The sequence below is a fragment of the Diceros bicornis genome, chromosome 12, assembly GCF_020826845.1.
Source record: "Diceros bicornis minor isolate mBicDic1 chromosome 12, mDicBic1.mat.cur, whole genome shotgun sequence".
NCBI classification, from domain to species: Eukaryota; Metazoa; Chordata; class Mammalia; order Perissodactyla; family Rhinocerotidae; genus Diceros; species Diceros bicornis.
Window position 1 is genome coordinate 28,696,088 of NC_080751.1, and position 25,507 is coordinate 28,721,594.

General features: G+C 33.6%; 1 protein-coding gene across 6 annotated transcripts in view; it reads left to right on the top strand.

The window, feature by feature from the left end:
• FANCL (FA complementation group L) overlaps positions 1 to 25,507 on the top strand; it is a 101,571-nt gene that overhangs the window by 29,612 nt on the left and 46,452 nt on the right. For all 6 annotated transcript variants that reach the window (XM_058551181.1, XM_058551182.1, XM_058551180.1 and 3 more), the window contains 2 exons: positions 5,833 to 5,929; positions 11,049 to 11,117. In XM_058551181.1, the coding sequence (XP_058407164.1) occupies positions 5,833 to 5,929; positions 11,049 to 11,117 (166 nt within the window). The remainder of the gene's footprint in view (positions 1 to 5,832; positions 5,930 to 11,048; positions 11,118 to 25,507) is intronic.

Genomic DNA, 25,507 nt, shown 5'->3' on the forward strand with positions numbered 1-25,507 from the left:
ATTTTATTATAACCAGTACTCTTAATTTTTGTTGTATAACGTATAAGAACATAGATGTTAATAAGTATGATTTACATTCTAAATTACCTTTACGGAGTGCTTTTTCCTCATACATATATCTAAATCACTGAGTAACTGCAAATTACCTAATAGTAAAAAAATGACGTTTTTCTAAATTGGTAAAATGTTGATAGTATCTGATGTAAACAGAATTTGCATTCAGTTGTTTAAAAATTACATGTGTATCTATAAATATGAGCTAGTCGGACAGCCGTTTCTCCATGTTCATGTAATACATAGAGCATTGACACATACACAGAAGTATAAAACTTTCATATTCCTTATAAATTGACTTATAAATTTAGAAATTTATAAATTGATTGGGAAGCAAAAACTTACACGGAAAGGAGCAGTGTGAGAGTTTTTAGAAAGGTGAAGTCATTTTGGGCTACAGATAATTTAGGAAGGTTGTTAGAGGAGGTAAGTATTGGAATAAGCCTGGAAGGAATAGAGAGCCTTAAAAGGGAGGGGGTGGAGGCAAGATTGTAGTAATGGAAATTTGCAGTCTGTCTTTGGACTTTGGAGTAGATCAGTTTCTCACATAAGAGGGTTAATAACAAGGCCAGATTCAAGGATCTTGATTGCTAGACTAAGGATTCTTTATATGCAGGTGATGGGGACTCATTGACTATTTTTGAGCAAGGCATTGGTATGATTAAAAAGATACTTATGGGGCTGGCCGGGTGGTTTGGTGGTTAAGTTTGCGTGCTCTGCTTTGGTGGCCCAAAGTTCGCAGGTTCGGATCCTGGGCACAGACCTACGCACTGCTTCATCAAGCCATGCTGTGGTGGCATCCCATATACAAAATAGAGGAAGATGGGCACAGATGTTAGCTCAGGGCTAATCTTCCTCAGCAAAGAGAAAGATTGGCAACTGATGTTAGCCCAGGGCCAATCTTCCTCATCAAAAGAAAAAAAAAACAGATGCTTAGGAAGATTAATCTGGTCATGGAAGACAGGATAGATTGCTATACAGGAGAGATAGGGAGTAAAGACACCAATTTAGAGAGGTTGTTTTTTGAAATCTAGGTATGAAGTAGTTAATGCTTAACCTTGAGAATGGTGGTAAAAATGGAAATTTTGATGCTTTATTGAAACATGAAGGTCTTTATTCTGCCTTTTGATGTTATTACTACATAAATGCATCTAGATATTTAAAGGAAAAAGCTAGATAACTTAAGCTTTTGGTCAAAGTAAGCACAGTATTTCAAGAGATATAAAGCACATTCCTTCTGCTTCTCTGTTCTGATAACATTCAGCTATTAACAAGAGCAATAAGAACAACAAAAACCTCTGAAGTATGAATATTCATATCCTTTTCAAATGTTTAAAAACCTTAATTCTCAATTTTAGTGCCATTTTAGTTATTGCAAACAGTAACTTATGAAGAAATGTAGCAAATGATAAATACAAAGTTAAGTGCCGAATTTCCTTAGATTTTATATTTGTGTTTTTATATTTTCTTAGTCAATTTTAAATCTAATTTCCTTAGATTTTATATTTGTGTTTTTATATTTTCTTAGTCAATTTTAAAATATGCCTAGCTTAGTAATAATACCTAACCTCCTTCTAAATACAAATTTTAAATGTGATTTCATAAGTTTTCAAAAATTTGAGCTTTCCAATGATGAAAGTTTCGTAAATTTATTTAAATGGATTATTTATATCTTATTTAAATGAGTAAAAATTATTTATTTATTCCATATTGTGTAAATTGAGATACCCAACTGAACATTGGAAATAGACTTTTTTTTTTTAGAGAAACTGATTTTGATATTACTTATAGGAGCTTATCTTTTTTTTTTCCCCTTTCCTATCTCTTCCATAGACCAAACACTAAGATATTCTTTCCTATCATGAATAGATAGAAGTATGTTCTGTTAGGGTATGTGCTAAGCTGCTATTAACAAAGAGAACTCCAAATCCTCAATGTTTCAAACATGATAGAATTTTATTCATCTCTCATTTAACAGTTCAGGGGTAGGCAGATGGTCAAGAGTGAGTTGGCGGCTATGTTTTACAAGGTCATCCAAGAACCCAGGTTTCTTTTGTTTCTCAGCCATCCACTGTGGCTTTGTTGTTTAGTACATATCTACTAGCCACATGTACAGTATCTACTAGCCACATGTGGCTATTGACATTTATATTTAAATTAACTTAAATTAAAAATTCACTGTCCGTACTAGCTACATTTATTGGGGGGAGGTGGAGAGGATCAAACCATTTTATTGAGGGGCTTCGGGAGAGGGTGCGGGGACAATGAGATCTGACGTCTTCACCCAGGCCAGGATCTTCACAGTTGCCAAAAAGCCATACTAGCTACATTTTCAGTCCTCCATGCCTCACATGGCCAATGGCTGCTGTTTTGGACGGTGCATATATTCCTCCATTGTTGCAGAAAGTTCTGTTGGTCAGACCTGCACTAAGACAGTAGATGTTGTCTGCATGGTCTTTACTGACTCATGTTGGCTTAAGTTCTAGTTTACAGGAAGGGAGAATGAGAGGGATGGGGAAGAGGGGAAGGCACAGTTTTGTTATAAATGATCCAAAAGATGCACACATCACTTCTCCTTGCAGTCCATTGGCCAAAATTTAGTGATATACTGATACCCAAGGGCAGCTGGAAGAGTTGCTGGCTGGATGGAGTATACTCTGCTGAAACTTGGTTTAGTGGGGGTGCTGTGGAGGCAGGGATCCTATTACTTAAAAGGAAGAAGGTAAGAATAAATACTAGAGGACCTTTGGCAGTCTAGGTCACATGTACTCAATATGTTAATAATCACGATAAGGTTTCTTCCTGTCCCCCAAATAAAGTAGACAAGAATCAACATGGGTAAAGTTTAATTTTAAATGATCATGCTGAGATAATTATATATATTTTTTTACAATTTTATTTGAATTACGTTTTAAAGTTTAACAAAATTAACCTTATGATTATTTTGACTGCAAGGCCATATTTTGAACATGACACTGTTTTTCTCTAATGTGTTACCTCTCTGTCTTAAACTTTGTGGAAAGATGATGATTTTTTTATGTCATTGCAAACGAAAGACTAGAACTTTTGTTAATTTCTGTCTTATTTGATAGATGTTCAATAATGATTTTGAACATTTTGATGATGAGCAGCAACGTGAAGTATGAAAATTACTAGTTGGTGATTTAGTTCTTGTACTCTCTCTGTGTATACGTTCATCATGGTTGTAAACTATTTAGGGCTTATAGTGAAAAGCAGCAGCTTTTTTCCACACCATTTCCTATCCCCAGTTTTATTCTTCGAGACAAATACTTTCAAGTGTTCGTGTTTACGATTTCCATATTTGTAAATAACATGCCTATGTTCACTATTGCTTGATTTGTCAGTTTTAGGAATTACGTACTGATTAACTACTATAATGAAAAAGGATTTAGCTCATATACTACCTTCTCTCTCCCTTCACTCTTCTTTTACTCTTCTATTAACTTTAACATGTCCTTTCATTTAAAGATGATATCTTTTACTCTCAAATTAGCAGTTACAATTTTTTTTTTTTTTGAGGAAGATTGGCCCTGAGCTAACATCTGTTGTCAATCTTTCTTTTTTTTTTCTTTTTTCTCCCCAAAGCCCCAGTACGTAGTTGTATATCCTAGTTGTAGGTCCTTCTAGTTCTTCACTGTGGGACGCCGCCTCAGCATGGCTTGATGAGGGGTGAGTAGGTCTGCGCCTAGGATCTGAACCGGCAAACCCTGGGCCGCTGAGGCAGAGTGTGCGAACTTAACTGCTACGCCGCTGGGCCAGCCCCAGCAATTACAAATTTTAATGTTCCTGATCTTCCCTTCTGTCTTTCCCTTATCTCTCAATTTTGTCATCTCTTCCTTTTTAATTGCAGTGGTCAAGTATATTTTACATTAGTTTCTGTAACTATAAATAAGTTTTTTAGCTTTGTCTATTGCTGGATTCTAAAAATTGTAATTAGTAAGCAGTTTAATTTTTTATGACTATATAAATATTTTTCACTGAAAACTGTTAGAGCAATTACAGTTTTTAACACAGCTTTATTGTTTGTAATTTAGTTTAAAATTTCCTCGTCCCTTTTTGCCTTCTTGTATTTTTTTTTTAATTTCCTTAATTTCTTCCCATATGTAAGTGATGCCTTCTATTCTACAGACTTTCTTTTTTACCAGCTATTTCCCTCCTGGAGCCTTCTTTCTCTCTCTTCTAATCTGTGTTGTCAGCCAGTGCTTTTCTAACCACTTTACATTTTTATAAAATTTGTTGAAAATTTGCTTTAGTTGATGCTATCCCTTCTTTTTCTTTTTGTAATTGTAGGTTTATTTATAACTTTTTCAAATTCTTTTTTTTTAGAGAGAGTCTATAAACACATGTGCTTGTCTCAACATCTTGAATCTGAAGTGTAAATGTTTTCAAAGACTCAGATGCCCATATATCTGAACCTTAGAGTCATATTGATAAAATGTGATAAAGTCTCATGGTCTAAATTTTTGAGATGTTTACAGATATAGTTCAAAGAAAATAATGATTAACTATATATATAAAATCATTGATAGTTTTATGTAAATATTTTTCTAGTCTAATTTTACATTCGTTTTCTGAGACTACACTTTTTATAGATTATGGTAAAAGTTCTTCTGTTGATAAAGATTGTTTTGTTTTACTTTTTATTCTATTATCGAAGATATGTATTGTTTTCAGATTTAGATCTATTTTTCATTACAAAGTGTTCCGCAACTTTATTGCCCAACATTGCTTGAAATTGACCCATTTTACCTTTATATCTGGCCAGTGACTAAATGGCATATAGTGATGTTAAAAAAATGTTTCCTAGGTTAGGAGGCTAATGTTAGTTCTGAACTCTAATGGGTCTTACCATCAGTCTGGGTGATAAGTTGTGCAATACTCTTAGGCTACTTTTTATCTTTACAAGAGAATAGTATTGTAAAAATGTCAAAAAATATCCACATGCCCAGTTCACTAGTAAATATACTGCTAAATTTGGACCTTTTTGGCAGTAGCTTATGCTACTCAAGGGACCTTATTTTTACAGAATGATTTATTTCAAAGGGTATATTGGTTTCCATTTTAGAAAATTCATGCATTTAGAACAACTTAAAGCCAAAACAATTGTGCTTGTGCTGTATGTTTAAATTATTAGTCATCTCGAATACATGCCCAGGTTAAGTGTCAGAAGCTATATATTGCCACAAAAAGAAAATTTATTGTTAGGAGACCAGGCTATACCTGTGCTTACACAGCATTTTCCTTAGAGGATCAATTTGAGTATATGAACTCATATCAGCCAGATTTTTGTACAGTAACATTATTGATAATAACAGAGAAGTTCATCGAGGAGAAAAACAAATAAAGGAAGCATAAAAGTCTCATATTGTATGAAACTACAGAAATGGATCAAAGAGTCTGACAGGAAGTTTAATGTGTACAGAAGTAGAGGCTGACAGGAACATGCTGTGTGTGCCAAAGGTTCCAGTGATGGAAAACTGAAACATAGTGCTCACTGACCACAGCATGAGCCTTGACACACATTGTAAATAATCCAGAGATCTATGACTGCATTAAGCACTGGGCTGTATTACCGGCAGTAAATCTATAGCAGCATAAAGGGCTGGCATGCAGAAATTCCTCTGATTAATTTTTGTAATGGATTAATAGGAATATAGCAAATATTTTCATTTCAAATCCCACCATCCTCCATCCTTCCCCTCCTCGCACTACCAACCTCCCCAGTGTGATCATTTTTCATTTCCTTCTATTCACCAGACTTGTATATGTGGATACTAGCTTCAGTACCATCAAGTTAAAAGCCGAAGATGCTTCTGGTAGAGAGCATCTAATCACTCTCAAGTTGAAGGCGAAGGTATGTGCTTCATTAAACTGTTATTGTGGTCAGGAAATACTTTGTGAAATGAACTCGGTGAGTGTTTTCAATGTAAAGAAGTGCTAGTTGCTTTTAAAAAAAAAATATGATACCTTAAAAAATTTATTTTGGAAAGCCTCAAAGAATTTATTCACCAGGTTTCCAAAAGCCTAGATATAATTTCATCTCACTATTTTCGTTCAAATTTGATCAAAATATAGACTTCATAATAAAGACATATTTCAAATAAGATTTGGCAGCCTCAAAGTACCATGCTGTTATTTTTGTAACATCCTTTATAGAAAAGAGTTGGAGGTTTCCGCTATCCCAGGTAAAGTTCTGCTGAAGTCTTTTGTCCTCAACTCTTACTATGAATTACCTTTGTAGTTCATATTTCTGACCACCCCCCACAACACAGACACAGATGTATGCATGCTTTTTATTGTTTCTTTTGTCTGAATTTTTTTTTACTTCTGTATTTTAAGAATTTGCAAAGGTTATGACTCTATTTATAAAGCCCTTACAGGCTAGTGATCTATAACTACTCACTAATTTTATTGGCACAAAACGTAGCTGTTTTGTCTTTATTTTTTGGTTCTAGATTGTGAATTTTGAGAAATAAGTAGAATAAGAAAGTTCAGCATATTAATCATTTACTTAGTAATCACCAGGGAAACATTAGAATTTGAGAAAACCAGGACATCTAACTTTTTTTCATTGTTGCTAAGAGTTATCAATCAACTCTATTTCAGAAGATTGTAGTGATGAAAAGATCAAGTGTGTTTGTCCTTTTTAAAAATGTGTCTGGCATTTAAGCTTTCCATGAGAGAAAACTAATATATAAAGCTGTACTGGGTGACACAGAAAAGTTGATATCTTATAGTGCCTCTGTATCAGACAAGTTGAGAAATGACTCATTCTCTCTTTTTTTCACACACAGAATGTTTAGGTGTAATTTTAAGACTCATACGTGATAAGTGTTGGAAAAAAATTAGTGGTATAGAAATTTTATTTGTAAAAGAAGTGATATGGATGTTTTGTTAAAATGAAAAATTTTTATTTTCCTTTTTAGTTTTTAAAGGTATGCTTTTCTTAAGATCAGGGAGAAATCTTTCTTTATCCTTCCAAGGGTCACATACTGCCAGTGGCAAGAATTCTGTCATTTCCTTCCAAGTTTTATTTGTTTATATTTTGTACATTGATAGAAGTTGCATTGCTGCTATGAAGACCAAAATGAGAAATTTTAAATACATCCTGTCCTGGTTCTGGTTTTTTTTTTTTTTTTTATAGCCTCATTTTTACAAGCTTTTCTAGTTACTAAGGAGATAATGCTTTAAGTCTACACTGCCTTATCACTATACGTACAAGATTTTATTATTAATTCCGGTTAATGACATTATTGGTAATATTGAGAGTGAGGATGTAGCCACTACTATGGTCCATTCTGTCTGCTTTTCCTTATACCTTTCAAGGTAGATAAGGTGACACTTCTAATATTTCTTTGGAGAATATATGTTAAGAATACATAATGCAAAATCTTAATCCAAGCTAAATTTTAAAGGGTCAAGCTGATTTTTTTAATGAACCTTAAAGCAGGCTCATTTTTGTAAGTACATAAACCTTTATTTCTTTTATTTGATATTTTTGATATGTAGTAAAGAAATGCAGTTGTTTTATTTTTATTCTTGAATACATACTCTCCCACTTGTGCCACTCCCCGCCCACTGTCTCCAAAAACCCACAAAGAAAACAATACCAATTTTGACTAGACACTTCCTATTAAAAGTAAATATATAAATCAAGAAGAAATACAATAAGGGAAATAGTTGAATTTTGTCGTTTTTATAGGTGTATTTTTATGCAGTATTTACAGTACACCCTGAACTATGGGATGGGATTATTATCTTTTCTTTAGAAAAGAAGTAGCCCAGGGCTTCCTCAGCTTTGGCCAAGATCAGAAAAACAAATCGCAGATGTGTTTCAGAGGCTGGCCTCTCTTTTTGTAATCTGCTGCAATTTGTATGTTTCACTTGGGAGGGCCTAACTGCTTAGATGGTCCAATCACAGAATAGGATGGGTTAAAATTTTCCGTGGAACAATATACTATAGAGTTTAAAAAATATTGTACATGACAAAAATATGTACTTAATATTACAGAATAATTGTATTCTTTTATAGTTATTGGTTTGATTGAATTGTTTCAAGTGAGATTTGAAAAACTATATTTTAATTAATTACTGTACTTATTTTTCAATTAATATTCCTTTATGTGGAGCTTTTGTTATTGTTGTCAGTTAGACTTCTAAAGTAAAACTTCTGGCAATTAGTCCAGATCTGATGGTTTTATGTATATCTATTCAACTTACTGTTGAAAACTATCTGAATTTTAATAAAGTTATTTTACAATATTATCTGTGTTGTAGTTAGTACTACAATACAAACAGTTCTGAAAATGATTATTTAGGATGCTATTTCATAATTCATGTTAAATCATCTGGAAGTATATAAATTTGTGCTTTTTAGGTTCTTTACGGTTATGTAAAGTTTACTATGTAAACAAAATTGATCTTAAATGTGAATATAATTAACACATACAATATATATGAATTTAACTCAGATATACAGTAAAGCCACCTACATATAGATCAGTCTAACTTACTATATAGTCATGCGCTGCATAATGACATTTCAATGACAGACTGCATGTATGACAGTGGTCTCATAAGATTAGTACCATATAGCCTAGGTGTGTCATAGGCTATATCACTTAGGTTTGTGTAAGTGCACTCTATGATGTGCCCACAATGACAAAATCACCTAGTGACGCATTTCTCAGAATGTGTCGCCATTGTTAAGCAACACATGACTGTATACATATTTGTGTGTTTGCATAATTACACATAAAAATATATTTGAAAGATGTCATCATCTCAGAAACTATATGGTGGACTCATTTATATATTTGAGATGTATTTATTATAACCTTTTTTGTTTAACTTTTTGTGGATCTCTTTCTATATCAGTACATATGTACCATTTACTATACTGAATCCTATTTGAATGTAGGATCATATTCTCTTTTAAAATAATGTGCTGTATGTACTCAATGATTTTCAAAGTCACAGATATTTTATTTGCTTTATCTACTCTAAATACAGTGAACCTTTCGCTAACTTTCGTATTTCATACTCTTACCTGGATTGATGATTTGCTTAAGTTAGAGAATTGATATTATTTATTGTCAGCATCAGTAAGAGATAAATAGCAGCAACTCAAAGTGAACTAAATATTCCATTTTTGACCCATGGAGATTTCAAATGTGCATTATTATTTTTACAGAATCTTAGCATTTTAGAGAGAAAAGAGGTTTTATAACACTTCCAGTTGAGTTCCATAATTTTTAAATATAAAACAGCCAGAGAAGATAAATAACTTGTCCAGGATCCCACAAGTTAGTTAGCAGAGCTGGAAACCAGAGTAGCTAAGGTCTCTGCTTGCCTGCATTTACTATGAGATAATCACATGACTCTTAAAAATGGTGTACAAATTGTTTTTCCAGTGATTACAGCAGTTATACTCTGAAGTATATCTTCTGATATTTGAATTGTCTGAAACAGAGCTCCCTCCTTAATCTCAGCCTGACCTTTTACTTTCTTGTTTTCTCCAAATTAGAGCACTGTTATATTTTTATATGGTTTCCTGTATGTTTGCCTTTCTGTTATCAGTTCTACATAGCCAGATACCATTAGTCAGAGTGTATATTGATAAGTTTCTTTTTAGCCAACCAGTCATTCTAATTAAACGTTAGTTCTTTTCAAAGCATTAACTTCAAATGGGCTGATGTATGTTAAATACAATAGTGATCATTTTTTTCCCCTTTTGCTTATTCAGCAAAGTAGTGAGAAATAAGAGGCTGAGAAAAAAGTGTGAAACATTTTAAACATTTGTCAAATGAGAAAAAGTTTTCCTAAAATGAATTTTCTTTTAAAATTTAGCTTTTTAATGGGAAGAAATGAATACTTTTTAATTACATGTTGGTTTCAAGAATCCAGAATTGGATTTTAGAGAAATCGTGTAGTATAATTCTCTAATAACAAAATTGATTTTAAGAAAAACTACCTTTTGTCTTTAACTTAGAAACCTGATTCGTCCTTATGATATAATTTTTTGTATAAAACTGTTGAAGAATTAATTTTCTATTTATCAACCAGGAAAAGATTTTTCTTCCTTAAATCTATTACTTTTGTTTTTCCTTAATAAGCCAGAAGGCATTTCATTACTTTTTTTTTTTTATGTGGCAACACGTGTTTTACAATTAAAATGTCTTAATTAACCAATATTTGATTTTTTTTTTGGTGAGGAGATTGGCCCTGAGCTAACATCCGCCAATCACTCTCATTTTGCTGAGGAAGACTGGCCCTGGGCTAACATCCGTGCCCATCTTCCTCCACTTCACATGAGACGCCGCCACAGCATGGCCTGCCAAACGCTGCTTCCGTGAGTGCCTGGGATCTGAACCAGCGAACCCTGGGCTGCTGCAGCAGAGCGCGCACTTAACCGCTTGTGCCACCGGGTTGGCCCCGGCATTTCATTACTTTTTAAAAAATTTATCTTCTTGCTAAAAGTAGTTGCTTTATTGTGGAAAATACTTTTTTAAATTGATAGTTGTATATATTCATTTTTGTGCATTTCTTGATTTTTTTTAAGAGATACTGCCTCTTTAAATAGTGACTGAGGCTATTTGGGATTAAATTTTAGACTAAAAGGAAATTAAATATCAACCAGTTTGATTTCTCATTTTATAAATAGGGAAACAGAGATCCAGTGTGGTTCACACCTCAAATCACGTTAGCAGCTGACCTGACACTGACTGAATTCATTACTCGTTACTCAAAACTAATTGCTTTGGCACCCCCAAATCACCAAACTGTACCTCCTGAGCATAACTTGACTATTAATCAGCCCTTGACATCTCTATAATAGTGGAATCAAAATATTTATATATAATACATTTGCATTTATAATAATACTTTTTCTAATATATTCAGTTTTTCTAAAATACTTCATGTGAAGTTGTCACACAGCAGCAAAAATGACCTAATTTTATGCTTTTCCATAGTACCCTGCAGAATCACCAGATTGTTTTGTGGATTTTCCTGTTTCATTTTCTGTTTCCTGGACACCACAGGTAAATTCTTAAATTTATTTTAAGTAGCTAAAAAGAGTATTCTTTTTACTCATAAGTGGCCATTATAGGTTATAAAGTGATTTTTTTCCCCCTGGTTTTCTTTAAGCTTTTATTTATAAACAGGACTTCTAGAGTGCCTCTTTTGTATTTCCTACTAGTTAATGTCCATTTTCTCTCTCTCCACACACACACGCACGCACACCTGCACATCATTCAGCCTTTAGATCTTTATGCTTCATTTTGGATAAACATGAAGAAGCTCTACCAACAGAAATTTTTCTTTAAATTTAAATCCTAAAGAACTCTTTATAAGGCAGTAAGTGAAAAATTGGGTGGAATTTTTCAGATTGCTAAAACTTTTAACATTGATGACATAATATCAGAGAATCTTTTTCAGAGGGGAATGATTTACGACTGAAAGTATAAGCCCTGCCATTTCCACTCAGTCTTCATTGTTTGAAAGTGTTTGTCCTTAGTTCATTCTTGAACTTAGACTATATTCTTTTTGTATGTGTTTTGGAACAGTCATACTTTGAGTAAATATAGCAGATTCTTTCCCTTGCTCCTATCAATTGAATTTCTCAATACATTGGTGATACTAACAAGATAATTTATTTAGAAGTGCATTGTAAACTGTAACATTATAAAGATATAAGGTGGTATGGTTATCAATAGTACCATCATCAACATTCTGTGTGTGTGATTTTTAAAGACGTGGCAGAAGGGTGGTTAGGTTCAAAGACAATCTAGTGATGACGGGCGTGGTCCTTCTTTCACTAAGTTAAATTGTGGCAGTTGACAGGAAAATGGAGAGAACATTTCTATTCTTATGCAAAGAGAAAAAAAATTCTTAGTGATGGTTTACAAATACTCTCTAAATAGAAGCTACCTATATTTTTGTTATGAAATTTTGATAGGTTCAAGTGAAAATTCATGCTGACATTTTAAATTATAAATAGTAAAGTAATTGTCTTGTATATGAAGTTAGTTAAAAAAATAAAAAGCCTAATAGGATTTCAAAAGTCTTATGAAGATTCAGATGTCATTTTAATCATACATATATATATATTAAAAAATTATTTTTCTCATTTTCTTCTTTAAAAACAAAGTCTCCCTTAAACATCTAATTTAAGCCACAAAAAAAGACCCAAAACACAACAAAAACCTAAAAACGAGTCTCTCTCTTTCCAGTGGAAATCAAGAAAACTGCAAAATAAAGGAGAGGAAAATCACTGTGATTTGTTTTTGGTATTCTGATACATGTTATAAATATATAAGAAGCACTATGTTTTGTTTTTGATATTCTGATACATGTTATAAATATATAAGAAGCACTATGTTGATTTTTTAAAAAAGAATTTAAATTGTATATAAATATATACCTTTTTTGTTTTTTTAAACATACATTTTCTATTTGGCTCTATAATCTTTACATTTCATGTGAGATCATGAGATAACATTGTACCTAGATTGTATTACTCTTTCCAGATATGCTATCTCTAAATTATACTTAATATTTGTCAAAATTCCAAGGTTGAGGAATATATTTTTGATGAGTTTCTTAATGTTTTTAATGTAGATAACCATACAAGTTTTCCTCAGACTTTAATTGTGAAAAAGTTTGCATCTCCAAAAAAGACTGTTTAGCACTAACTTTATTCTGCCATTTAGCAAAATTAGTTTGTGACACCACTACACTGGAAAATAGGGCAATTTCTTTTAAATTTTGTATACCTACTTAACACCAGCTCAATGTCTTGCACATATAAGTGTGGAATAAGTGTTTATAATATTAATTGAAATTCAAGTTTTAGATTTAATTGGGTCATATAACAAGTTTTCTGTTTTGTACTAGCTACAAGAAAGCAGAATTAATTAGTAGTAACTGTAATGTCATAAATTCTTTTTTTAAATTAAAGAATATACTAAAATTCTTAGCAAAGTGCAGATAAAAATTTGGACACCTTTTTATTCACAACTCAAATTTGACAGATGTTAATATTTTGTCACAGTTGCTTCAGATATGTCACTCTTTATTTCTGTCTCTCTCTTAGGAATAAAATGTTCTAGGAACAACTAAGACTTTACTCCTCTTTTCTCTCTCTCCTTTCCTCTTTCTTTCCTTTTCTCCCTTTCTAGAGGTAAGCACTTCCCTGAAGTTGATGTTTATGCTATCCATGCACCTTTTTTTTGCTATATTTGTTTACATCATATTATATAACATTTGCAGTCTGATTTTTTTATATACAACATTGTTTCTGAGGTTCACCCATGGTCTATGCATGTCTAGTATGTTTATTGTAAATGCTTTAGATCATTCCATTATATGAATCCACCAGTTAATTTATCCGTTGCCCTACTGATAAGGTTGTTCACAATTTCTTACTTACAGTGCTGCAGTGACCATCCTTACATGTTTCCTTGTACGTATGTGAGACTTGGAGTGTGAGTTACGCCTAGAAGTGAAAATGCTGGATTGTAGGGAATGCACCTCTTTGAAATTACTAAACATTACCAAAGTGCCTTCCCAAATTGTTTGTATAAGTTTATACTCCTACCCAACAATGCATGCATTCCTGCTTTCCCAAATCCTTTCCAAGTCTTAGTCTGATTTTAGTCTGACCTTAATTCTTAACAAGAATTGATAATCGTTATTATTGTGTTTGTAATCTTTGCCTGTTTAAAATTTTTCTTTCGTTATAAGCATCCCTTGTATATTTTGGATACTAATTCTTGTTGGTTATATGGGATGTATGTATCTTCTCCCTGTGGCATGTCTTTTAACTTTGTGTATGATATATTTTGTCAATCAGAAATAACTTTCAATATGGTCACATTGATCAGTCTCTTCCTTATGATTTCTGCTTTTTCTGTCTTGAATGAGAAAATATTCCATATCTTGCTCTGAAAAGATATTCTATAGTTTTTTCTAAAAGTTATACTTTTAAAAAATATTTAAGTATTTAAGTATGAGATAGGAATCTGTATTTACACTTGCCTATTTTATATGTATACACACTCATATATATATGCTCGTAGAATTTGAATGTGTCTTCATTTGTGGAGGTCTGAGGGTGGTCAGGTTTTCTGGGGGTCAGTTTTTCTCTTACATATGCCATTAAAATTCAGAAATTTTTCAAAATATATTATTTACCCATTGTTTTAGAGTCTAGCTGTACATCGGAAGCATTTTGGTGATGCTACCAGCGGTACGAATCCTTTGAGTCTTTTAGACGTGATAAGAGTGTTGGCAATATTAGTTTATGTTTTGAAAGTAAGAAGCAATATCAGACTTCTTTGTTTTCGTTGACTTCTTGTTTTTCATTGAGTTGTTGGAAACAATTCTGCTTGTGGAAGTGATTATTTTTTAAACAATTTTTAAACAGTTAGGATTCTTAAGCAAAATCAATATTACTATTGTAGTTTAATAGCAAACTTATATTTTAAAGACTGCAAATAGGTTCCAGATAATTGGTTTTTTTTAAACAAATTCCTTGTCTGCTTTTCTACATTTCCTCATTGGATTCAGTGTTTCTGGACTTTAAACTTGGAAGATCTTTATTTTCCTTTCTTTTTGTAAAATAATAGGCATGGCTTTGTGGCATCCATATTAAAAATGGGTAATTTTCCTTATGGTCCCTGTCTTCCTGCTGGGTTGATAATGTTTTGATGTATTTTTCTTTTGCTCTGATGAGAGGTCTGCTGCTGCTGCTCTGACATATTCATTTGGATGAATAATTATAACTCGCACCATGTCAAGCTGAAGATGGTAGGGTTTTGTGCGTCATGACAAGCCTAGTAGCCAGTGCAGGTGTCTCACAGCATGACCAGCAACAGCCAGTGTATTCTGGCTCAGGAGACATTTAGAGTAGTAAGAAATCAGCACCAAGGGCAAGGCTGCTGCTACTACTGCTGCCGTGATATGTGCCAAGGAAACACAAGTGCTTCTCAAAGACAAGGGACTGCACACCTCTTTTCAGATAGTTGCTTTGTTTACCCAGTAGATTTTCTTTTATGGATTTTTGCATAGATTGTAAGAGCATGTCATGATTTTTATCTTATTCTACTTCTCAACATCAGAAATGCTTCAGAATGCATCTTTAACAATCTGCTACCTATTGGACTTTTACATACAGGTCATATATGTGAATTTTCTAATGAGACCATAGAATGCCCTAATGTAAGATTTTAAGTGCGCTGATATTAGTGATTCTATAAAAACAAAATTCGTTTCTCCAAGTTGCTGACCAACCTAAAATGGATGTTAAAATTGCAATTCTACCTATAAATGTACCATTAAGTGCAGGGTTGGTGAAGTATCCTTGCCATGGGAGTAGGAATTTTCAGATTTGGTATAATCCAGTAAGCAGTGGTCTTTATATTTTTTATCATGGAAAGCCCATATTCTTGGAATAATGCCATGAATGCAAGAAGAGCAAAACTAATGATAAAGCCTCTGGCTGATAATCTGATGGTGAATGAAGAATTTGTAATTAAAGGAAACAGTCCTATTACATAGCAGGGAGCATGATCCATTAGTTAGAGCAGCAGACTAGCAGTTGGATATCCTAGGTTCTGTTTACGGTTCAGCCATTGACTTAATTGTATAATTTCAAACAAGTCACATGACTGCCCTTTGCCTCAGTTCATATGTATATGGAAATAATAAACTTTTTGTCTTTCACAGAGATGTTAAGAAAAATAAATTTGGTTTAAAACAAACAATGGCAGGGGAAAAGAACTCTCAATATCCACTCTAATGATCTCCTTTTTTGACCTACTGGATTATCTTTCTTTCCTTTTTTCTCTTTGCTATCTTTCTTGGAGAACTCATAGTACTGGATTTTTGTTCACTCTTAAATTGGTTAATAAATATGCTTTTGCCTTTTTGGAAATCTTCTTGTTACCACATGGTGTGAATAAAAAGACATCAAAGGGATCAAAACAAGGAAACTTGATTTATTATTAAGATTATGTGGTATGGTAGAAAAAGTATCAGTGTGACCTATTGGATTCACTAACTATTAACTGCCTTTCTTTTTTCTTTTTCAATAACTTATTTACTTTAAAAATACCCTGCATTGATTCTTAAAAAAAAAAGAGAGAGAGAAATAGAAATAAGCATAATTAAGAAAATACAAAATCATCTTTAATGCCTTCATTTAGAATTGATATCTCACTGGATAATAGTTTTGAAACTATGCTTGTCACTTAACAAAATATTTCATTTTTCAAAACATCATTGATAATGCTGTACATTTATTATTCCAGGTAATCCTTAGAATCATTTAGTTTTTAGGAAACTAAAATGGGGTTACATTTATAATTGGGTTTACATTTATCCATCAAATTAAGAATTGATAAGTTCACAATCTTAGAACTGGTTATATCTACATTTGTTTAGGTTCCTCAGTTGAGTAGCAGTGCTTTCTTAATCCACATGTTGCACATTTTTGTTGAAGTTATTCCTAAGTATTTTAAAGTTTTTTTGCTATTGTGAATGTGATCTTTCTTAATTATATTTTTATTATATTTTCTATATTATCATCAGAATATGGGCAAGCTGTTAAATTTCTTTTAAAGTTATACATGAACATAGTTTAAAGAGTTAGGTTTACAAGGTTTTTTTTTTGTTGTTTGTTTTCTTTTTTTTTGTGAGGAAGATTAGCCCTGAGCTAACATCTGTCGCCAATCCTCCTCTTTTTGCTGGGGAAGATTGGCCCTGGGCTAACATCCGTGCCCATCTGCTTCTACTTTATATGTGGGATGCCTGCCACAGCATGGCTTGATAAGTGGTGCATAGGTCCATGCCAGGGATCCGGACCTACGAAGCCTGGTCTGCCAAAGCACAGTGCATGAAGTTAGCCACCGGGCCAGCCCCCTGTTTGTTTTCTTTTTAGGCAAAACAGCATTTGCTAGCCTCCTTCCCACATTTTTTTCTTTCTCCAGAGTCCGCCCACTTCTCACTGTTAGCTGATCCTTTCGGTGTTATAATTTATATTATTACATGCTTTGTAGTTATACTACCTTCTGTTTGTTTGTTTTAGGCATTATCTGTTAACTTCCTACTGTTATAATGAGGAGTTTGCTATTTCCTGTACCTGCGCCCACTTCACACGCATGCATACTTCCTATCTTCATGTTCTTCCCAAATAGTTATATTGTAATTATGATTATTTTTCCTTTGTCACCCCGATTTTTGTTATTCCTAGAGTTAACAATTGTCTTGGGGCCAGCCCGGTGGCGCAAGCAGTTAAGTGCGTGCGCTCCGCTGTGGCAGCCCAGGGTTCACCGGTTCGGATCCTGGGCACGCACTGACGCACTGCTTGGCAAGCCATGGTGTGGCGGCATCCCATATAAAGTGGAGGAAGATGGGCACGGACATTAGCCCAGGGCCAGTCTTCCTCAGCAAAAAAAGAGGAGGATTGGCAGAGGTTAGCACAGGGCTGATGTCCTCACCAAAAACAAAAAAAAACCAAACAATTGTCTTACTTTCTCATTTCCTTAGTTTTCTATGTACTTAAAACTCATTCAACCCCCAGTTTTCCATCAGTTGTCTAAATTTCCTCTTAATTATCTACATTGGGTTTTCTGTTAGCTTTACTTTCTGGGAAATTTCATTGGCTTTACCTAACAACCTTCCTGTTGAGTTTCTTTCACTTCTACTATCATATTAATTTCTAAGAGTTTACTTCATAGATATATCTTCTTTTGTCCCTAGAGATATTAATAATATATTTTCGTCTTTTTCCCCTTTCTGAATAGTTTCTATTTCCTTGAGTAGCTTTTGTTCTGGGCTTACAATCTTTGCTTATCTGCTCATAATTAAAAGTTAGGTATAAAAAGCTGTTTGGAAGCTCTGAGTGGTGAGTAGGGCTTGTCACACGTGAACTTCATTGTAATCATCTGAGTAGGTCTCATAATGAGGAACCCCAAATGTCAGTATCTTTAGGTCTTTTTGAATGATTGATTGATTAGTCAGATTTCTTGGATAAGACTCTTCTAACCTTCTGCCTGGCAGTCACTGAGCAAGCAGAAAACACTCCTCTGAGGTGCAAATGGACCAAGGCTGCGAAGGCCGGAGCCTGGATTAGTAAGCTGTTAACCTTATGGTATCCTGTACTGATAGTGCTGAACACGTGCAGCTGTAAAAGAGAAGTGCTTACAGGGTAAACCTCCATTATCACAGAGCAAGTAACGAGGGTAGATTTGGGGCTGTGAAGCAAAAAATGATATCCTAGCTATCACTTGGTATTTTCAGACTTCTAAATTTTGGCCATTCTTTGTTGTATGTAGCAGTCATTTTTTTTTTTTTTTTAAGTTTTGTTGTTGTTGCTGATGTATACAAATAAATTTATTTTTTTAGTAATTTTCTATTCAGTGGCTTTGTCTTATCTAATAATTTATGAGTAGATTAATTTAGATTTTCTATGAACATAACCGTATCATTTGTAAATGACAATTTTATTTCCTTCTTTCCCATCTTTACACATTTCTTTTTTTTGTCTTACTGCTCTGGCTGGGATCTCCAATACTATGTGAAATATAAATGTTAAACAGGGATTCTTGTCTTGTTCCTGATCTCAAAGGAAAAACTTCAAGTTTTCATCATTAGGTAGATTTTTCCCATATATTTCTTGTACTGAAATTCTTTGTCAATGATTAATGGAATTTATTTCTAGTTTGCTAAGACTTTTGTTATGAATGAAAGTTGAGTTTTATTAAATGTATCTCTATATCAAGATAATCAAATGGTTTTCCTCTTTTAATTCTCTAATGTGGTGAATTATATTGTTTGTTTTCCTAATGTTAAACCAATCTTGCATTCTTGAAATAAACCCAGTTTGGTCATGGTGTATTTTAATATCTGTCAATACATTTACACCTCCCCACATATATATACACATGTATATAATCTCCAATGTATATTATATGTGGCTGGATTCCATTTCTTAATATTTTTAGGGGTTTTGCATCTATGCTCATAAGAGCAATTGCTTTGCTTTTCTGCTTCCAAAATTTTGTTTTTGCTGCCTCCCCAGTTCTCCCTGTTTTTGTGAGATTTTGCCTTAAAGGGAAAAAAAAACCACCAATAACATAGTTTTAGTGAGTTTTGGGGAGGGAGTAAAATTAGATGTGTGTATTTAATCCACCTTCCTTACTTAGAAGCTTTTAACCCTCTTTTTATATAATATTAAATGTGTAGTTTTTACTTTATTTTAATTCTGATGTATGAACTGGTTGTGAACATAATGTTAAAAATGTTTTCATTGCTTTCACCAATGGGCTTTTAGTTAAAGAGAAGTATTGAAACTTCTAAGTAATTATGCTAAATATGAAGGGGGTTCCACATTTCCAACTAGAAGCCAAATGACAAAAGAAGTAAATCCTCTGTCTTATTTTCCTGCCCACTTGTGTAATTTGGTGGGGGTTCGGGTGGGAAGTACGGAGTTCTTTGGACATTCATAGAACTTAGGTGGGATATATAAGAGAACTGGCAAAGGTCAACTAGGGAAGTTATATTCTATTTTTAGTGCTTGATTAGATGAAATTGTATATTTATCATGGTGAAATCTTTCTTCTCTTAATAGTTTCTTTGGAAAAGTACATAAACAGAAAAGCAAGAAGCAACATTTTTCAGTAGGAAACAATTTAAATGCAACAAACATTTATTGTCTACTACATGTGGAGCACTGAGCTGGATCCTGAGGATGTGACGGTGAATTAGACAGGATCCAAAACCCTTGGATGGGCTTTCAGGAGTAACTTTCAGTCTGATAAGGAGAGAAGTATTTAAAAAGATAATTTCAGTAAAATATGTTGAGTGATGTGATGAGCCCTTTTGATGAAGTGGAGGAGAGGCACATAATCTAACTTGATGTGGTCATGCAAGTTTTCTGGATAAGATGTCACTTGAGCTCAGTGAGTCTTCAGGAATGTGAAGTTAGCCTTGGGAGAAGAGATAATGCTTCAGGAGAGAACTGCATTAGTCAAAGAACAAAGGCATGACATTGTAGGAGATAATGCATGAATTACACATCATTTGGTGCTCTGGCGTTTTTGCTAGAGTTAAACAGTGTCTGTGACACTAATTCTAATGATCTTGGACCTTAGCCTGGAGGTGATGGGTTTATAGGGAAGAAGTGACATGGTCAGAATCTTAATAGCGTTTCTCAAAGTGGTTTTTTGTTTTGTTTTGTTTTTGGCTAGTAGTAGGGTTAAAGTGAAGAAGGGACTCTATGATCTAATACATTTATGAAATTCTAGATTTAAGTTTTATTATTTCTTGATTTAGGACTGCTCAGATTTATTTATTTATTTATTTATTTTGAGGAAGATTGGCCTTGTGCTAATATCTGTTGCCAATCTTCCTCTTTTTTTCTTTTTTCTCCCCAAAGACCCGGTGCATCGTTTTGTGTCATAGTTGTAGAGTTGTAGCTCTTCTATGTAGGATGCCACTCCAGCATGGCTTGATGAGCGGTGAGTAGGTCTGCCCCCAGGATTGGAACCAGTGATCCCTGGGCCACTGAAGTGGAGTGCATGAACTTAACTGCTATGCCGCCAGGCCAGCCCATCAGATTTCTTAATATGCCAAGATATATTATAAATCTGCAGCATGACTTTTTTCCCCCTTCAGAACACCTCTCTGGATTAGTTTTCAGCAAAACATATTTTTTGTAATGCTACATAGGTCACTTTGTGGGTGTAGAGGAGAGTTCTGTGTGAGGATGGCAAGACCATAGTGAAGGATGGGAGGCTGCTGTGTACTTATCCATGCACGAAGTAATTAGGATCTGTTCTAGGTTAACGGTTGCAGAGAAAGAGGAAGGGGATTGTTTGAGAAAACTTCACAGGTTATATTGATAGAACTTGGTGATTGATTGGCATGAGATCTCATGGCTTACTCCCAATGCTTCTGGTGTGGGTGACTAGATTAGATGGTAGTAGTACGATCAAGCAAGATAGAGAATGCAGGAAGAAGAGGAGGTTTAGAGGCAAGTTCAGTTTGGAATTTGATGAGTTTGAGATGTCTATGGTACATCTAAGTAAATGTGTTTAGTGAGCAGTTGGATATATGACTTTGAATCTCAGTCAGTCAGTTACTTGCCAGATTAAGGAAGAAGATATTATATCATTATAATATCGGTTGATTTCTAAGATTATCAAAGTTAGTTAAGCTTTGTAGAAGATTTGAGATCTGTGCATTATAAGCACATGAGCTACTTTTATGGAATGGTAAAATTCTTCCTTGAATTTAAAGACTCAAAGAGATTAGTTGTATGGAACAGGTTTTTAATCAGATCCTTCACTACCACTTGAAGGTACATTAAGTGATTTACCTGCTGATGTTAATAAATCTGACTTGTTGTAGACCTTCATGGTAGGCTTCGTAGTTAATTCTCCTGGACCATTGTAATATAGTAAAAAGAGAACACAGAGTCTGAAAGTCTGAGTCAAATCTTGGCTCTGTTCTTAGCAGTGCGTGACCTTGGGTAAATCATTTAACTTTACCTGTAAAAAGAGGGAAATAATACTAAAGTCATAGATTGCATGTCAGAGTAAATTGAGATATTGTGTTTGAAAGTGCTATATAGATGTACGAAGTGATATAGAGAGGTATTACAATTTGTGATTTGGCAAGCTCTTAAAATGGCAAGACTTAATATGGACAAAGAAATGATACATCTCCATATACGTTTATATAATATTATATGTTTGTGTATATAAATACACCAACATCTATAAATAACAAATAGTTGATCTCTCTCTATATATGTTGAACTATGTATACTTTAAAGACAATATTTCCATTTATTTGCAACAATCAAGAAGTTTTCTGATGTTGAAAAATGAAATAGGGATGATTAATGAAAAATGATTAATGTCAACCTCAGCAGGCTATGTGGTTGTGGTAGATGACTATATATACATTGTACCATAAGTAACATAGATAAGAGGTGTTGAGAGAAATATTGTTTGGTTTTACAGTTTTACTGGTTAATATATTGTTAATACTTGGACTAATACTTAATATTATTGTTTGGAGTAAATCAAGAAAATCTTCTTACATAGCAAGTGTCCCAAGTAAAAGAAAATATTTAAATATCAGTCTCCAAATGGCTTCTTAATGTGATTTATATTTTAAAATACTTTTGGATAAAAAAGATTATTTTAGCTGATATCAGTGAAGCAAATTTATTTCAACACGAGCATAATTTATGAACATTCTCTACATCGTATTTTGTTCCTGTCAGGGAGTCCGTCTGATAAATTGATACACTATGTCTATTTATATTATTATTATTTTTTTAACTCAAGGGCTAGTTTGAAATATGTGGAGGTATTGGTGTGCCTGTGTGCGTGTGTGTGTATGTGTATGTTTTAAGCCATCCTTTTGGAAAAACAGATTCCCAGATTGAGAATAAAGATCCAGTAGATTGAAGACAAATGATAGTTCAGATATGGAAGAAATTAATTCAAATATGATCTGCTAGTATCACTGAGAGATATATGCTTACTTTCCCCCTCTTTTTTGCTAAAATAGAAGTTGATTATTAGAATTCAAACCAATTTAGCAGATGGATATAATGAAGCAAACCGGAATTTTGGAGTTGGTAGATAGCAGAGGTGATGAGATAGTTTTTTTGTTTGTTTGGTTTTTTAATGATGTCGTTGTTAGCGGATAATTCTCTGGCTATGAGGGTAACATTGGCAGCCCAGCAGCACACTGATATTCTGTCTATTAGTCTTGACCTTATCTGAAGTAAATATTTTTGTGACCATTTGTTTCCTCATTTTGTTGTGTTTTGTGTGAGTGATGAAAAATTAGATATAGCCAACCTTTTTTTGTCAAGCCAACCTATTTTCAGTATGACCTTTCTGGAACAAAAAGCTAGACTGTTTGTTTTTTATTAATTGGCTTGATTTTTTTTTTTTGCTAAGAAAGATTCGCCCTGAGCTAACTAACATCTGTTGCCAATCCTCTTCTTTTTTGTTTGAGGAAGATTCACCCTGAGCTAACATCTGTGCCAGTCTTCCTCTGTTTTGTATGTGGGTCGCCACCACAGCATAGCTGACAAGTGGTGTAGGTCCGCGCCTGGTATCTGAACCTGCAAACCTGGGCCGCCAAAGTGGAGCATGCAGGCTTAACCACTAGGCCCCGGGGCCGGCCCCCTTGATATTTTTTTTTGATTACGTAAATCTTTATATTTATTTTAATACAAAGTAAAGGAATTTAAAACAACATAGCATATTATGGTAGCATAATATCAAACCAAACATTAAAGGGTCTTAAGCAGCAATGTGCAGAAATGATTTTTCTCATTTAACATTTGAGAGCTAAAGAAACACTAGATAAACAACCACAGGGGTTTTGTTTGTCAGTCAGGGGTCAGGCTGCCACCACATCCAGGTCTTATCCTGGCATTCTTACCATCTCTTTCTTTTTTTTTTTATATTTGGTTAAATACACTTAACATAAAATTTACCACCTTAACCATTTTTAAAGTTACAGTTCAGTGATATTAAATACATTCATAATGTTGTCTTACCATCACCACCATCCATCTCTAGAATTCTTTTCATCTTGTAAAACTGAAACTCTATACCCATTAAGCAATAACTCCTTCTTCCCCCTTTCCACCAGCCCCTAGAAACCACCATTCTACTTTCTGTCTTTATGATTTTGACTATTCTAAGTACCTCATGTAAGTAGAATTATATGGTATTTGTCTTTTTTGACTAGCTTATTTCACTTAGCATAGTATCCTCAAGGTTCATATATGTTGTAGCATATGTCAGAATTTCCTTCCTTTTTAAGGCTGAAAATATTCCATTGCATGTATGTACAACATTTTATTTATTCATTCATTCATTTATGGATACTTGAGTTGCTTCCATGTTTTAGCTGTTGTGAACATTGCTGCTATGAACATGGGTGTACAAATATCTCTCTGAGTCCCTACTTTGAATTCTTTTGGGTATATACCGTAAAGTGGAATTGCTGGATCACATGGCAGTTCTATTTTTAATTTTTTGAAGAACTGCCATACTTTTTTCCACAGCAGCTGTACCATTTTACGTTCCCACCAACCTTACACAAGAATTCCAGTTTCTCCACATCCTTACCAACATTTTTTATTTTCTGTTTTTTTGATAGTAGCCATTCTAAGGGGTGTAAGGTGGTAATCTCACTGTGGTTTTGATTTGCATTTCCCTAAGTGATATTGAGCGTCTTTTCATATACTTATTGGCCATTTGTATATCTTCTTTGGAGAATTGTCCATTCAGTTTCTTTGCCCATTTTTGAATTAGGTTGTTTTTTGTTGCTGTTAAATTTTAGTTCTCTATATATTCTGGATATTAATCCCTTATCAGATACATGATTTGCAAATATTTTCTCTCTTTCTGTGGGTTGTCTTTTTACTCTGTCAATATTGTTTTTGGATGTACAAAATTTTTAAATTTTCATGGAGTTTAGTTTATATATTTTTTTCTGTTGTTGCCTGTGCCTTTGTTGTCATATCCAAGAAATCATTGCCAAATCCAATGTTGTGAAGCTTTTGTCCTGTGTTTTTTTCTAAGAGTTTTATACTTTTAGCTCTTACCTTTAGGTCTTTGATCCATTTTTGTATATGGTTTTAGGTAAGGATCCAACTTCCTTCTTTTGCTTGTAGATATCCAGTGTTTCTAGCACAATTTGTTGAAAAGACTGACCTTTCCCCATCGAATGGTCTTGACACCCTTGCCAAAAATCATTTGACCATATATATACAAGAGTTTATTTCTAGGTTCTCTATCCTCTGCCATTGATCTCTATATGTATCTGTTTTTATGTTAGTACCACACTGTTTTGATTACTGTAGCTTTTGTAGTAAGTTTTAAAATCAGGGAGTGTGATTTCCACTTTATTCTTTCCACTGTGTTCCTCTGGCTTTGTTCTTTTTCAAGATGGTTGTGGCTATTCATGGTCTCTGAGATTCTATATGAATTTTAGGATGGGATTTTCTGTTTCTGCAAAAAAATGTCATTGGGATTTTGATAGGGATTGCATTGAATTTGTAGATCACTTTGTGGGTAGTATTGACATCTGAACAATATTAAGACTTCCATTTCATGAATATAGGATGAGATTCCATTTATTTACATCTTTAATTTCTTTGGCAATGTTTTATAGTTTTTATTTTATGTCTTTAACCTCTTTGGCTAATTCCTAAGTATTTTATTCTTTTTGATGCTATTGTAAGTGGAATTGTTTTCTTAATTTGTTTTTCAGATTGTTCATTCTTGGTGTATAGAAACGTGACTAATTTTTGAGTGTTGACTTTGTATCCTGCTACTTTGCTGAATTAATTTTTTGGTTGTAACAATTTTTTTGGAATGTTTAGGGT